This window comes from Paralichthys olivaceus, chromosome 20 (genome assembly GCF_024713975.1).
Source record: "Paralichthys olivaceus isolate ysfri-2021 chromosome 20, ASM2471397v2, whole genome shotgun sequence".
Classification (NCBI taxonomy): domain Eukaryota; kingdom Metazoa; phylum Chordata; class Actinopteri; order Pleuronectiformes; family Paralichthyidae; genus Paralichthys; species Paralichthys olivaceus.
Genome location: NC_091112.1, coordinates 16,715,026 through 16,732,259, shown reverse-complemented (window position 1 = coordinate 16,732,259; position 17,234 = coordinate 16,715,026). Strand labels below are relative to the sequence as shown.

The following is a 17,234-nucleotide window of genomic DNA, read 5'->3' as shown; positions in this document are numbered from 1 at the left end:
TTGTTGTTTTCCTTTCTCATACTTTCATTTGGTCTCCAGCATCACAGACTGACCGACAACCATAATAACGTTTAATGTTTACAGCTAATGCTTCCCTACCAACAACACTCTCTGAAGGAGAGTTACTCAGTTACTTTATAAACTTCTGCTTTTAAAACTTTTGTTTTACTCATCCAAATAATCTGACAATGTTGGAATGTTGGATTGGAATCAATGTTCAAGATCATGTTAGAGATTTCTAAAATAGTGGGTTTATAGAGGTCAGCAAAGCAGAACGGCAGCAAAAGTTTTAACTTAAAACATCTTAGAAACTAAACTGTGATAACCTGGGAACATTTACCTGAGTGTTAATCTCTATAAAACAGTTTCTACATGTGAATGTGCAGAATCTTTAGACGAGGGACAAGACTTTGGGTCTGGACCAATCACGTTTGTGCAGGCTTTTGTTTCCCACAGGTAAATAGTCCATGTGAAAAACAACACATTTGCAACACAATGACCAGAATGTATTGAATATCAGTTTTGTAATTTATTTGTCCAGATAGCTGTTCATAGAGATTAACCAAAATGTCTTCTAGACCTTAAACACCTTCAAAAAGTATCACTGTCTGGGTTTTATGTGGAGAAACATCCGACTCTTGTGGTAAAAGAAACTAGTTGGACTGTGATCAGAGGAAGGAGTCTTGTGTGTGGGGGGGGGGGCACGAGGTTGACACGGAGAGACCTAAAATATTGTCTGTTGACCGCAGAGGTTAATTTGTTGTCAGTCGATAGCCAATGAGATTACAAGAATGTTAACTATGAGTGACAGCATCCAATAAACACAGGGCGGAACACTAAAGACTAATTTCTTTTTTATATTTATTTACTCTAAGTTTCCCAGTGTTGGCCAAGTCGCAAAGTGCTGGAACCTACACATCCCATGATGCAAATGGCTGGGGTGTTTTCCATCACCTTCCCTGCATGGTAAAATCATGATACATCAATAGAGCTGAATGTGGCGCAGTGAGTCAGACAGAGATGACTGTAGAAAAACTCATAACAACCACAAAGGAACATTTTGATGTTCCACCGTTTTTAACTGTTGAATGTTTTAAAAGTGTGACATCATCGTAGTATAGTCTCTGGGTTTAACCAGCAGGGACAGTAGAGTTACAGTAGAATTCACCCAGTTTGTAATAATCCTGATGTCATGATAATGTCTGCCTGACCAAATATATATCTCGCCAACTGCTTTTAGGTCTTGCACTCTTGTTGTTAGGAGCCCGCTGAAGTGCAGTTTTGAATTTGGTGTGATTTGGATACGCAACATGTTCCAATATTAAAATTAGAATAAACAGGTGAGTTGAAATTTCTTCTTACGTCCACAGATAAACCACAGCAGTGGTTGACTACTGGGTCAAACCGAAAATCAAAACAGATCTTAACAGTCCTCTGAAATACTCGACATGCATGAGCAGTATAAAGCAAATCCAATTAAATGTTATGAAAAACATCAAAATCTATAGCACATAAAACAGGCAGGATGAATGATATGTCTGCACCACAGACTATATAAAAGAAGCTCTCTAACAGTATGTGTGAAGCCTGTTATGTTGTAATTACTCCTCGTCATTAGTGAGCATTAATACCAGGGAATAATTCTAAGCTCATTCCAAACAGGCAACGTTTCAAACAGACACTGCAGAGGTTGATTTATTGAGGTCTTGTTCAAGTCAGTGTTAAGTGTTGTGCGCTACAATGTACAAATACTTCTGCCACTGTACATTAGCATTTGAGCAGTTTTAAAATGCCTGTGATGATCTGCCCTCCCCAGAACATGAGGACATCAGAACAGTTCAAATGAGGTTTCTTATCAAAACACAGACACGTTATTAGCAACCAGCCCTCATCACCCCGCAGCATATTCTACCTGCTCTCCTGATTGTAATCTGCCCATTTATTTTTTTGTAAGGACAACACACATTAATCAAGATTTCTGTAAAGGTGCCAGTGTTAGCCAGCTGGCTAATTTTCAAAGTCCTTTGGCAAGATACTTTGATAACCAATCATCCATCAATCTGTGCTGATGCACTTCCTCACTGCCTTAGATAGATGCAACGGTGAAATAAGAGCTGCTCATTTAATGGCAAATAACATTCCCAGCCCTCCATCATTCAAACGTTCATGCAAATAAATCCCCAGGAATCCAGATTCCGCTTCCTCTCCCCTCTCTTCCAGCATCAAGTCACGTCCACTCCTGTACGTTTGCAACTCTGCAACCTGCGACATGTGGGTGATCTCTGGGTGGAGTGATGAGGGGGGTAGTGGCGGGCTGGGTGGTGGAGAGGGAGGATTAAGGTATATATGTGCTTGGAGGTTTGACACTTGCACTTCTCTTTCAGCCTCTCGCCTGCAGCACTGCAGAGAGAGAACCTGGCAGAGAGAGGCACAGGAATCCCTCTGTTTACTGATCCACTGTGACTTAATTAATCAGCTATCTGCCTCACCACACGAGCTGGTAAATATGAAATAACTCCAAACCTGAACTCTGGAATGTGCTCACGTGACTGCAGCTTATGAAAGAACTTCCCCTTGAAGTGAAAAAGTCATTTTTACCTTGTTCACGCACCTTTCATGTCAGAATATGCACCTTTATTACAGCAAATGGACAAAAGCTGTGTTTCTCAATTCAAATTAGCCCGAATGGAAATCACTTTCTTATCTATGGCAAACAAACTTTGTTTTTAGTTTTCACAAGATCCTCTTAACAAAAAGTCAGGTTTGTTCAGATGACAGCAGAAGGTGGAGAGATATGTGATGACAACTGAGCTACGTCCATTCATGGATGAAGAAATTGCTTTGATTTAAACAACTGATCTCTTGTTTCCACATTACAAGTATATGTATGAATTAGAGTAAAATGCAACGAGAAAACTATAAATCTAAACAGCAGCTAATAAAGAGAGTTAATACTAAAACATTTATATCTTTCTGCCCATTGGATCACTTCAAACATTCACTTTGCTCCTGGAAACCTTCACCTGTAAGATCCTTCACAAATACTTTTTCATCGGTGTTTGTATTTTAGTTTTGAGCGTGATAGATCATTTCTTACATTTAAAAATCAGTCCTGTGACCAAGGTCCACTTTTTCCGTTGCAGTATTTCAGCTGCATCACACTGTATTCATCAGTGGATGGAGTGAGTTGACATGGCCCATGTATGAAACTGCAGTCACATGGTGATAGGAGCTTAGAGGAGATGGCAGATGCTTCTATAACTGTCTGTTACCAAGTGATCAATGTTCCATACACTTAGGTCACATGATGACAAATGAGCCATTTCCATGACGACTGAGCAAACCATCCGCTGAAGCCTCCGAAAAAGTGAGTACGAGTGGAGTAAGTGAGTCGTGATATTTTACCCTGTTTAGTTTTATTTTGAACTGTTCAAATTAAACAGGAGTAAACAAAGCAGTGCTGTTACTTAACTGTGTTGTGATATATCTCACTGACGATGGAGAACTGATTCAAAGCCCTCATTCAAAGAGAAACGCTACATGCAGTATATACATTTAATAACAATAATTGCTTGTATTTGTATATGTAGATTTAAACTGTTTGGGTGCATTTGTAGAAACTAAACTTTTCCTGATTCCCTGACGAAATCTCAAAGTCCTGAGCTTTGGTTTTGAGTGTATGGTTTTAAATGTTCCTGCTTTTCTTGGATGTGAGTCATAGGGCGGCTTCTCAGGAAACACCTTTCCTTTTACTCTTTTTTTATTTTTTCTGTTAGGTAATGAAATATCAATAACAAGATATTGTCCTAATAATCATATAAATACCTAATCCTCATCTTCAGAGCAGGGGGACCACTAGTGTTGCAGCCGTTATTTGAAATGACCCATAGTGGTTTCATTATGGAGCTGATTTAAAATACCTGCATCTTGTGAGGGACACCTGGTTGCAAAGAACCAGAGGAAGCTGTTAGAAATAATCTGAAGACCTTGATCATTCAGTAAAAAAAACAGAAGATTCAAATTTGGGATAACATGGGTCAGAGGTATTTGAATGATTGAACTGTGTGTGAATCAATTAGCTGATTTTATATTGTTTGTTGTGAGTTGTATGTTGTAAGGATCTTGTTGCTGTTATCGATGTGTGGATGATGTACGACCCCTTTGCACACGACCCTCAGTGTAAATCAGCCAAGTCATTTATTTGCAGACTGTGATGAGTGTGTTTAGTTTGGGCCGGTGGAATCCAGGCAGAGACGTACTGAGCTGACAGTCGGTTAATCCGCTCTAACTTCCCTCATCCATCACTCCTTTGTTCACGTCTGCTGCCGGTTCAGATCATACTGGAAGAAATTAATGCACCCTTCAGAGCTGTGTGTGTGTCTGTGTGTGTGTGCAGACCTGTATGATTAACAGGGATGATGCTGTACGTACATAGTGTCATTACCATGGAGATTTATCTGAGCAGTATCCATTATTAAACTTTGTTTTGCATTAGTTCTGTAGATGGGGACTGGAACTGGAAGAACTGTTGAGCTAAATATAGAGTGACTTCACATCCAGACACTGCTGATTAGTGGAGCTGTTTAGACCCTTAAATGGCTGCGTTTATGGAAAACTGTACTTGATGTCTCAGCTGCAGTGTTCAACTTCCCACTGAGAGGAGCTGGTGTGTGTGTGTGTGTGTGTGTGTGTGTGTGTGTGTGTGTGTGTGTGTGTGTGTGTGTGTGTGTGTGTGTGTGTGTGTGTGTGTGTGTGTGTGTGTGTGTGTGCAATCGTATAGAAGGTGGGCAGTTGTCAGAGTTTAATTTGAAACCTGCAATACGTCAGACAGGAGGAAAAGAAATGAAGTGACATCAATGCGTTTAAAAACAGAACAGAACAATATCAGTCATTAAGAAGCTTATGAAAGTTTGGACATATTCAGTTTTCAGTTCAATCTGAAGAATTTGTATTTTCTTCACTTTACACCCTCTCTCTCTCTCTCTCTCTCCTTACTTGGGTGGGATTTAAAGGGCACAAAACGTAACTTAAATAACATCACTTGTCCTCCAGTCTGATATGAGGGATATTTAAGGAAACATGACACAGCTCATCCATGTTATTTTTGCTGTTTCAGATGATGATAAAAGCAACATGACATTCAGTGAACTCTCACAGGTGGATCTGATTCCCACTTTTGGAGAAAGAGGTGAGCATTTGAGTGTAAACATGTTGTATGAAATGCCTAAAATACTAATTGTGGCTCAGTAGATGTGCTAACTGAATGAATGTCGAAACTTCTCCTCATGTAAAATATGCTTCACAGTCTAATTACAAGGTCTGGAGCTTTCAGTCATGTCACATGATCTTCATCGAGATGCTTCTCAGCTCCAGCCACTCCAAACAGGTACAGACATTACCAGGGTGAGTAAAAACACGGATTAGTAGCTTTATATAAAATACATAAGGGTTGTATGAGCTACATATAACAAAACCTGTTATGTTTAGGTTTGTCAGATGGGGCAAACACTTTTCAAGTCTTTACTGAAATATTCTCATCATGCTGCGGTCCTCTGTTGGTGCCAGTATTCAGCTGTCAAGATCATGTGTCAGTTACAAAACAACATCCCTGCAGCTGTCAAGGATTAACTGCCTTGCTCAAGAGCACTTTGAGCTCTGAAATGGGCTGTGGAACAGACTCTTGATGCCGCATGAGCAGACTCTCGTGTTGTCCACAAGACTGATAGGAGTGTTTTGTTGTGTTTGTTTCTTAATGTTTCAGATGAAGCTCTTAGGGGACTGGGGTCGAGAAATGAATTGTTGACCCCCACTGATGCTCTATCCATTTCTCATACTCTTTATGTTTGGATAACTTTGAGATCATTTATTTAGGAGGATGCAAAACAAGTCAAGGGAAACTGCAAGCTGAGCTGTAAATTGTAAAATATGCTTTACTGGATCAGGGGTCTTGATGTAGGGGCTGATTCAGGGACAGGGGGGGTGCACTAGACCCGGCTGAAATCTGAAGTGAAGTTGAAGTGCCCCTGTCCTCTCAGCAGTGTGTTTTATCACTTTGGCTATTAACAATAATTTCTTCCAATATATTTTGCAGTACACAGTGTGCTGAAGAAATAATTTTTTAAATACATTCAGTGATGTGTGGTTTTGCTCAAAGCTATTAAGCTAACAGTAAACAAAGGACTGTCTTAAATGTTCACCTCACTGAACCAGGAATTGTACATGGATGTTGGACACTTAACTAGCCCCTGATATAGAGAACTTGTTAATTCACCGCTGCCCTGGTGGATTTGAGGTTAAGAATGAAATCTACAAAAATATTTACAAATACGAGCTCAAGGGAGGATCACAAGTTTACCACCAAGAACCTGACTCAGTCTACTACAAACACTCACAAAACACACAACCTAACAATGGTTTTAATAAGCAATTGTATTAAACAGTGCTAAACACAACAACACAAATTATCCATCCATTGCATGCTGGGAGAGTTTCCTTCGGGGCCTGTTTTTGGATGTTACAATATGAACTCATATACATTTCAGGCTGACTCCAATATCAGCATTGAATCTATTTTTATTCTTCTCCCACCACCTCTGTAATATAATCCAAGCAAGAAATGAAACTTAAATCCAAACTCTTACCATACAAGAGGAAATAAATCAGCTCAGACTGCGAAACACAGGGTGTGTATGGAATGAAGAGGAGCACTGTCATACATTTTTCAGAGTGAGATGAAAAGTCTTAAAATAAGATTTGAACTCAGGATCCCTATGGGGCTGTGTGATAATGTTGGGGTCCCACTAAAGTCATCATGATCACTCATTATATTATCCCTTAGAGCTGAATGTTGCATTTCAATTATCACACGATAATTCGTTTTCAACTGGGGGGCTTTGGACCCCTTGGTGGCCTGAGCCCCGGGTCACTTGTGTTCTTCATCTGTCTGATGGATCAGTATTTTTCAGGCTGGATTATCCATCAATTAATGTTATTTAATTCCTGTCTGTTTTAATTGATGTGTGGAGTGTGTGTGTGTGTGTGTGTGTGTTACATGTGGTGTGTGTGTGTGTGTGTGTGTGTGTGTGTGTGTGTGTGTGTGTGTGTGTGTGTGTGTGTGTTACATGTGGTGTGTGTGTGTGTGTGTGTGTGTGTGTGTGTGTGTGTGTGCTACATGTGGTGTGTGTCTATGACCTCTGCAGCGCGCAGCACCATGGACAGCGCACCAACATGTGTGCGTCCTGATTGGAGCGCACATTCCCCCGCTGCTGCCGGGATGTGAGAACACTGACGTGAGAACACTGATGTGAGCATCTGACTCTCAGTGAACCCTCTGTGTCCATGTAAAGAGCAGGAGTGGTCACTGAGGGAGGGGTCGCATACATGGTGAGGGGAGGGTGCGCGTGCGTGCGTGCGTGTGTATGTATGTGGTGCCCCATCAGATTTTCTCCCCGAAGAGGGAAGAAAGCCTCCAGGAGAGCAGTGCAGTGCAGAGACCCTTCAGGCCAGGACTCAGATGAATCGTGACACTTGGAAAAAGAGAAAAACAGAGGGACAGCAGGAGCAACGCCCACCGACCAGAGTCTGGAGTGTGAGTGGAGACAAAATACGAGCAGTTCGTGACACGCATGGTTAACTCAGAGGTCCCCTGCACGACGAGGGAAAACACACATGCAATATTACTATTTTTCTTTTTTCCCTATATCAGCTCAGAGTGACCAGCGCACACTACTGCAGCTTTGGATGCGCTTTGGATGTGCGCAATGGAGCACGAGTGGCACCGCAGCCACGGAGCGCGCTGTACCCAACTGTGAATTTCGTTTGTTCCAGTACGAAAGTGTTTTATTCCTCCGCTTCAACTTCTGCACCTACTCCAAAAAAAGATACAATTTGAGGAAAACCATTGGCTGCGACGGAACCTGTTGTCGACGACGATTTGTTGCGCACTTGGAATATTTTTACTCCCATAAGAAGTGAGCCCATGCAGGAATAAAGCGGCTGAAAGGGGGGAATGAGTGTGTGGATGCGTTTGATGTGATGATCTGCAGCTCTGTGGGAAACAGCTTCCAACTTCATACTGCTCCTCTCTGACTCTGTGACCCTCTGTCTTAGCGACGACTCAGCACAACTGTAGTGAGGATGTCCGCTGTTTGCGAGGAGAGTAAACTGATTTTTTTCTTGTCTGATACATTTGGAGAATGGCGGCTAAATATAGTCTGAGTGCTGACGAGGCTACAATGAACAGGTTGGTGTTGAGCTGAAACTTGTGGACATGTGGGAAGATGCTCACTTCTAAGACATTTTAATCCACACCACAGACAGAGTGAGTGTCGGGTCGAAGGGAAGACAGAAAACCGACCATTTATTTGCTTGGAAACATTTATTCACATCAGTGTAGTTCACTCGGGGAGAACGGAGACCAACAGGCGATCTTTGGAAGCAGCTTGTTGATGGCACTGCGCACCGGGAGGACTTGGTTTGGGCAGGTCTTGCGCAGGGTCTCTCGGCTGCAGGGCTCCTGGTCCAGGCGATCGAGCAGTCTCTTGTGTCTCTCCGCGAATCAGGAGCAGGATTTCGGGTTCTGTGGCCGGGATAACCGCAAAGGAGGGAATATCCATCGCTGCTCCGACTCCGGCGCCCTCCGCGGCCACCCTCACCGGAGCGCACCTTTCTGCGCCTCCGCCTCCAGGCGCTGCTCACACGGCTTCCCCCTCGCTTGCTGCGCCTTCCCGGGGAACCCGAGGGGACATGAACCCCTCGGTCGCCGGTTCCTGTTGGCCATGAAGCGGCAAAACGTGCGGACCTTGTCCCTGATCATTTGCACGTTTACATACCTGCTCGTCGGGGCCGCCGTCTTTGACGCTCTGGAGTCCGACTTCGAGATGCGGGAGAAGGAGCAGCTGGAAGCCGAGGAGAAGCGTCTCCAGGGGAAATATAACATCAGCGAGGCTGATTACCGCAAGCTGGAGACCATCATCATGGAGGCAGAGCCCCACAGAGCCGGGGTGCAGTGGAAATTTGCAGGGTCATTTTACTTTGCCATCACGGTTATAACCACTATAGGTAAGTCTCAGTCTCTCTTAACGAGTCCCAGTCTGTAACACCAGTGTAACCGAGCCTCCATAACCATGACAGCTGCCTCTAAGGGTCTTATCAGTGTTGCGCAACAGTGCATGGTTTATTATGAGGACAGTTACATTTACATTCAACCCAGTAAACCCGTCAGCAGCTGATCATCGACACTGTGCCACAAGTCTGTAGACAAAGTTTGAAGCAACATGTTGCAGCTCTCTGCGGAGGGAGAATCACTTCGTGTCATCTCATCGCGGTTAAGAGAATATTCGGTTTTGCACTTTCTAAAAAAAAAAAATCCTCTTTGTAAAGGGGAGAAGTGACGTAGGCGCGCTCAGAGGTCTGTTCTCCTGTGATTTCCGCGGGTGCACCTCCTGTCTGTGGAGGGACAGAGAGTGTGACGCTGTGTTAATGTTTCTGTGAGTTTGTGCTCAAGCTGGAAAAAGACGCAGAGCTTGAACTGAGTGAGAGCGGCGGGGTGGTGCTGAAAGAACAGCTCCTCTGAGCCAGGCCGCAGCCAGGAAGACGAAGTGATCCCACTTCACTTAGTTTGACATCTTACACTCTATTCACTGTTGAAGCCACAGGCTGGATCTACTTCACGTTTCAGATGGTTCCTGGAGAACTTATTTCCTACAAGTAGTGATCATAAACACAAATAAAATAAACAACAGGTGAATGAGAGCTGGTGATCATAGAAACTAAAAAGAATCCTATGTGAACCCAAATAAATCAAATTCTTTTAAGGCACGTTTTTATAATTGTGATTATATTTATTCATTTATTATCCTCCTATGAGGAAAGAAGAATTACCTCTTTTTGCATTTGCATCCCAGAGATTTATTCCAAGCTGTGAAGAGGAGGGGGGGAATTAAGTTCCTTTATGTTTTCTGCTCCTCAATCAAACCACCCTCCTCTCTGCATGTTAATCACTGCCCCTCTGAATGAAGCTACTGTAGTTGCGCTTTAATTGAATTGATTCTATAAGGTGAGAGGCTATGGGGGGGTTACGTGGTGTAATTTAAGATGTCAGTCAGAGTTAGATATGGTCATTTGAAGTTGGAGGTCACAGAGGTGCGTTTCCTCCATTTTAGGTGTTATTTAGAGGAACGGGCTGGGGTTGTGTTGGAGCTGCATGGGGGGGGGGGGGGGGGGGGGGGGGGGGGTACTAATGCACCACGCAGGCCTGTCCACCAGTTTGCTGGGCAACACTTTAAGAGGCATGACTGTAACAGAGCCGCAAAGGTGAATTCACTGTTGTTTCTAGGCCGCACGACGAGAGCCCATTGTAATATTCATGTTGTGTGAAGTGGCTACATTCACTGCGGCGGACTGAGTCTCTCCTCAGGTTTTACCACACTCTCAGCAGCTGCAGCAGCATGAGTAGCAGCAGCTCTCACATCTCTATGAACGCATGTAGGATGGAGGAACTCAGCTCGGCTGGAAAAGCACAGAAAGTTTCATCTCATCGTGTTAGTGAAGAGCTGAAACTTCTCATGTGTCTGAAACAGAAAGCAAGAAAACTAATTTATCAGAGCATTGTTTCCTAAACTCCTTCTGGTATTAATAACAAGTTCTGAGCAGATTCTAAATAATCTGTTGAAGGGTCTGTTTTACTGTTTAAAGTTTTGTGTGACGTAGAGCAGAGTATTTGATATATAGCCACATGGGTCAACTTGGGAAAAATACCCTGTGCCTTGTTAAAGTGAATGGATTTCCTCCAGAATCAATGACATTTTTTAATAAAATCTTAAAGAGTAGATTTAGATTTTAACTACTTTTTTCTTAGGCCTAAATGAACTGGCCCTACTCGTAAGTAGGTGCAGAAATGATTAAAACACATTAATGAGCCACACTGTTGCACTGGGTGATATGTTCCTTCATAATGTTAACATGGATGCCGTGGTATATTAGGAATCCATCTCTGATACACAATGTGGGGTTGTAAATGTTCACTGTGGAAACACACACAACTGAGATCCAAATGTTTGCTTAAATTTCCAGAACACAGCTGTTTGAGTTCTTTAGTAAGAATTAATTTTGCATGTTGGATTTTTTGACCCTCATGAAAGGACAGAATGTCAGTAGCATTGTCATTGAACTGCATCTGCGGTGCATAGTAGAGCCTGCAGCTCCAAACATTACATGTTTCAGTGAAGCGAAGACAATCACAGGAAGACATCTCTATGTTTATTTCTTTTTTTCCTTTTGTTGTGATTTGTGTGACTGTCCAGACGTCTTGAGGCAGCTCTGTTTCATCAGACACACAAGAATCACTCTCAGGTAGACTTTGACCCACGCAGCCACTGGGGTCTTCAGGGACCGCAGCTTTGATTTGCTGCTAAGTCGCTGACTGGAAAGCTCTACTCAAACAAACCCCTCAGCTGACAGACCTGTCACCTGACACTCCCACCTGTTGATTCTGTAGAAATAATAAAACTAGGTGTGCTCCTTTGGACCACAATGTCCTTATAAGAAAGAACTGAAACCTGCTTTGTGCAAAATGAAACCATGAAGAGAACAGTTTGGACCGTGTTGACTCTAAAACAAATGAAATCTAGTGTCATCATGTGGGACTGTGAAAATAATATATACCATAAATACAAAGTTGTCTATTGAGATGTGTGGAGCCACAAATCTCACGCCTGTGACCAGATGTGCACATTTACAACAGAGTAAATCATAACGACCAAATGTCACAGGAGAAATGCAACAATACAGTTCCCCTCAGTGCTGTAAAGGCAACCAGCACATGTGCACAGAAACTCTTTCAGCCTCACACATTGATCATGAAGAGCTGCACTTTACTCAGTTTCACTTTAGCAATAATATTTGTAGTGTTCTTCACCATTATAATGACCTGGACTCTGGGTGAGCCGGCTACCGTAGTGTTGACAAATGAAAGGAAAGGCTGTGGCCTTTGCCATCACCAGACCTGAACCCAGCTGACCACTTATGGGAGGTTTTTGAAGTGACTGCGCTCTCAGCGTCATCACCAGATGGGCGAGTGTCTGTTGGAAGCACCATGTCCACCCCTCCACAATAGATCCAGACTTGGTGAGATCTCAGAGAGCAGCACTGAAGCTGATGGAAGCTGTTATAGCGGCTTGATGTGGAGACTTTGATGATCACGGCGCAGGGTCTTTAATTTGTCACCCATTTGTACCGTGTGTGGATGCAGATTTATCAGCTTCACATCAGCATCTGGCATCTTTGCTGTCCTCCTGCACCTTATCATTATTCTGAAAAAGAATAAAAAGTAACTCTTACTTTCATTAATTAGAAATTAGTTGAAGTAAAAGAGGAATGTGAACACCTTAAAATACATTATTAATGTAACTTTCATTTTATTTCTATAATTTAAAAGTATACTAAAGCAGATGAACTTGATACAATTGAGTTTCATAAGTGATTTATAGGCTGGTATTAGTTTTACTAAAGGAAACAGTTTGGGGACGTTCTGCAGCATTTACTCAGTGAAGGATTGATACAATTCTCATCAAAAGATTAATGTGAGTGAATGTTTGTGTCAGTAACCGACTTGATAGTAGTAATACAAGTACCAGTAGAAGTAGTGGCATTTGTAGTACGACCGTGGTAAAAACAATAGTAGAAATACACTGAAAACAGAAAATTGTTGGACGAACTCAAAAATAAAAACACAAATGGTAACACACAAATTATTTTTGTATGTTAAATTCAAATTATGAACTGGCTTTCTATAACTTGTTAACTTTATTTTAAGAATACTTAATTCTTGTGTATGTTTCCAATTAAAGTAATTTTTATAGTAATATATTCATGGTACTGTACTAGTAGAAGTGACAGTATTGGTAGTAGAAGTAAAAACAGTTATAGTATCAGTAGCAGGAGTTGTAATAGAAGTTACAGTGGCACAAGATATTAAATAGGAGTGACGGTGTTCGCAGCAGTAGTAGTAATAATGATAGTTGAAGAAGACATAGTAGAAGTAGCAGTACTGTCAGTAGTAGTGGCTGCTTGTCTGGCTTTACATGAAACTACAAATTATTACAATCCAAATCCAGAGCGCTGCAGAGACATTTTCAAATAATACTACAAACACTCAGAAAATAAAGAAAAGCTGTTAAATTCCCTTGTACAGTCAAATCTTCAGATGCTGATCAGAAGCAACTTCACAAACACGTACTGTATCATGACTGCAGCGCTGGAGAAATCAGAATGAACACTTGGTTAACATCATGCTGTCTTTCCTAACTGCTTGTGAGAAAACAAAACAAGTCATTTGGTCGTTTGTACAACAAAATATTTCAGAGGTTTGTTGAACTTTTTCATGGAAATTATAGAAATGAATCTCTGAAATCACACAGCTCACAGCTCTTTTTTCTTTAAATCTGTCTCAGCAGATCACTTCTCTACTGTTGAACCAGAGCTCAGCAACATGTTCTCTTTATTTAAGGGAACTTTACAGCACATCAACCTTCCTTAAATGAGGCTCTTTAGTCATAAGAGATGTTTACGCCTTGTGTTTGAATGTTAATCAGGCAGATGCTGTGTAATGTCTTATTGTTGAGGTCAGCAGCAGTAGTTGTCTCATGCTCTGTCCACACTAACACGATTTTGCAAAAGCTCCCCCACCTCTGTGTTTGTTCTATTCTTTATATTTTGTCTTCAAATGTATGTTAGACAGACTCCTTCAAGCTGTGCGCTTAAGCTACCAGACCAAAACAAAGATTTTAATAGAAACCTTCCAAAGTGCAGATTCTCTGCGAGTGTTTGGGAAACGATGACATCACAGTTGACTTTGCCCACTGTTGCTTTGTGTAATGATCATGCACCAGTAACAGTTTGCAGCTAAATGTAGCTTCACTGCTCCACATAACCGACATTCACAAGCGTCTGCCTCGGTCAGTATTACTTGGACCACAGCGTTGATGTCGCCATGATGACTTTATCGCCACCTTCTGGCCCGACATGTTTGTTTGAGCATTTGTAGGCCTTTTTTCCCCGTCGTTATCGTTTGGACGGAGACATTTTGAAAAACAAAGGTTGCGTAGTTGATGATTTTTTTTCTCTCAAATACGGAGCGTTAAATATATAAGTGTAGAAAAGGCCCCAGACTTGCTCTTTCAACTGAGGCTCTGCACGTCCTCATGGGTGAATAAAGCATCTATAACCTGCAGGCTGAGGCCTCACCTCAGAGTCCAATTCTTCAGTTATAGGAGCGTCTGCAGGTGATCACGATCAGATGCTCATCCTCATCATCACTACGCCTCTGAAACGTAATGTATGTGAGCAAGAGGAGGAAGGGGCCGTAGGTCTGAAACTGGAGCCCAGCTGTGATACTGTCAGAACATGTCGGAGCAGCTGTTGTGAGAGGGCCCATCTCTGTTGCCCTGATGAGGCTGTATGCACGACAACCCCCCCATCCCCCTGCAGACACACACACACACGCACACACACACGCACAGACTGTACCTGCACCCAGCACCTCTCCATCCTGACCGACCTGCAAGTTGACTCTATTTATTCCTTTGGCTAATTGCACCGCAGCTGACACTTAGTGATGACAGCATGGTGTTCTCACTGAAACTGCTTAGACGGAGAAAAGCAGCCACGGTGCAGGACTGTGTGTATATATACCCAAAGCTTTCTGACAGTGTCGAGCCGCTGGTGTTGCCGGGAGACTAAAGACAGCTAGAAAGGTGAAAGTCATCTCTGTTAAAGGGTCTGGAAATATCCACGTGTATAGAAGTAGATATGCAGCTTATAGGTATGACTGAGATTGGCCGTTTGAAGCCTGAGACCAGTAATGATAATAATAATTCTTTTCTTTGAATGAGTAAAATCACTATGCCAAACACTCTGTTCCACGTCGTGCTGCACCAAAACCTCGGTTGCACTCTCCCCGAAACCCAGACTAATGAAGTTTAATCAGGCTGAGCAGGACTTTAAGGTCGTATTAAATGGCAGACAAAAACATAATTGCTTTTTAATGAAGAATATATTTGGTACAAACAGTAATTAAATGAAAAATGTGTTGAAACTTGAAACTAATTGTAGATTTTTCTCGGGCAGGTGGAACTTGCCAAGCTTTGACGAATATGTCAAATTCAGGGAAAGACAAACAGCTGCAGAACAGTTTACACGTGATGACACTGGAAGGAAATGATGTAGTTCCATAATACCGGCAGTAAAACAGTCAGATAAAGTGTCAGACCACTGAGCTGTGGGAAGAGCAATGAGCCTTTTCACTTTATCTATATTAGATATTCTGATAATCACAATAGAACAACTTGAGAAGAAAGTAAAGGTTTAGTTCTGATTTTTAAATGTTACAGATTTTTAACTTAGATTCTATTCACACAAAAGTAACCAGAGCGAATTTTAGCCTCATTAAATATGCATGAACTTTTCTTAAGCTGAAAACACAAACATTTCCTTTTATCAATTTACACATCCAGCATTTATGAGCTACCTCAGGATTGACTTTTGCCCTGACTACATTTTGGAGCCCCAAAGCTGAAGTTTACCAAACGTTCATGCACACACACACATGCTTGTCCTTATACCAACACTAAACGCATATTCTTCAGGATGAGGGACAGTTATTTCAGTGCTTATCACACCTACTGAGTGACATCAAACTGTTAGCATACTCTCAGGCTCTGTAACAAAGCAGCATCACAACCTGTGACAAAGTTAGGGAACAATCAGTGTTGACTTCAGGCCACCAGGGTTTTCTCTTTGTCTGGTTTGTCTGTTACTTAGCAGGATTATTCTAAAACCACTGGACAGAGCATTACCATGAGAAGTGAAGGATGTGGTTTGGGTCAGAAAAGATTCCATTAAATGTTGGTACAGATCAAGATCAGGGGATAAATCCAGGAATTATTTATTCTTTATCTTTAATATTAAGAAAGATTTTTTGTAACCTTTTTTTTCAGCATTTTCACAATTTTCCCTTCCCATCATTCATGGCTCTTAATGAAACAAGTGAGTAATGTATAGGCAACATATTTTTAGTGTGTGCGATTTGGTGCAGCTTAATTAAATTCAAGGGGACTGTTGGGCCCTGGCGGAGATATGGGCTCTACTGAGTTCTAGTTTTTATATTGGTAATGAGTGAGACATGGGAAACAGTTTAGTGTTAGAGTTTCACAGATCCTTGAACATCAGGCTTGAGAGCAGGATCAGGACAAACCAGAACATTTGGTCTTTAGGTTTCATTTTAATTTGTGGTAGAAATATAGCATATCAAGATCAAAATAAAATATGAAGTATGTACAATATTGTGCGTACTGTACAGTGAATATTTAGTGCAAATGGATATGCTTGTAATGACTTATGCTCTGTTTTCATCTCAAATGACTCTTAAGTAAAATAATTGTAAAGTTTGTCACTATGAGGTTTCAGTTATTTGATCTGCTGTTGACAGAAACTATGCATTAGTGCAGCTGTACTGTAAGGATGTAAAACCCTGAACACTGCTCATAGGACACTTTTATTTTTATGCCCAGCGAAGCAAAACTTACAGATAAAAATTCCATATATCAACTTAACACATTTCTCTAGTTTGAAAAGCAATGGCTCGTTTAATTGAAGAGTCAAATGCTGCTATTTTTTCTATTGCTATCCAAACGGCTGGCGAGCTCACACATCATTTCATCAGCCGTCTCTTTTAAAGGAAGCGCTTTGTGTGGATGAGTCAGATGCCGGGGCTTTGTACCTGTTGTGCTGGTCACAGTTTCCATTACGCTGCACAGCCACTGTCTCACACAGCTCATCTTTCTGCAGGATTTCTTACACTTTGAATCCAGATCAGGATTAAAATAGAAAGTCATTACAGAGTCTAAGGCTTGTTATGATATTTTTATAAATGGTACAATGGTAGAAAAAGGATCTATACAGATCATTAATCATATCAGTTTTTTGTATTTATCCTCACAGTGTTATTTATTAGGTTGCATATAATTTCTACTCTTCTTCAACATAATAAATCAGTTGAAGTGTTTTTCAGCCTCCAGTTATAAACCAACTAGTTCCACAGTACAGAAAAGCATTTTGTGTATCTCTTAGATTTAAGATAAGAAACAGATTTGGTAGGGAATAAAATGGCCTCTATACTGGTCAGGGTATGTGAATGTTCTCATGGATGAATTTGCATACAACACGTGTGCTCTGTG

At 41.6% G+C, this 17,234-nt stretch overlaps 1 protein-coding gene and 1 long non-coding RNA gene across 2 annotated transcripts in view; both read left to right on the top strand.

Moving 5' to 3' along the window:
• Positions 1–2,372: 2,372 nt before the first annotated feature.
• LOC138405911 (uncharacterized) lies at positions 2,373–5,190 on the top strand. Its single transcript, XR_011239575.1, has 3 exons — positions 2,373–2,500; positions 3,300–3,367; positions 5,117–5,190. It is a non-coding gene; the product is annotated as an uncharacterized lncRNA (long non-coding RNA).
• Positions 5,191–7,379: 2,189 nt separating this feature from the next.
• The window catches only part of kcnk9 (potassium channel, subfamily K, member 9), a 41,392-nt gene continuing 31,537 nt past the window's right edge, over positions 7,380–17,234 (top strand). Inside the window, exon 1 of the mRNA XM_020090580.2 lies at positions 7,380–9,060. Within this exon, the coding sequence (XP_019946139.1) occupies positions 8,448–9,060 (613 nt within the window). The 5' untranslated portion in view covers positions 7,380–8,447. The remainder of the gene's footprint in view (positions 9,061–17,234) is intronic.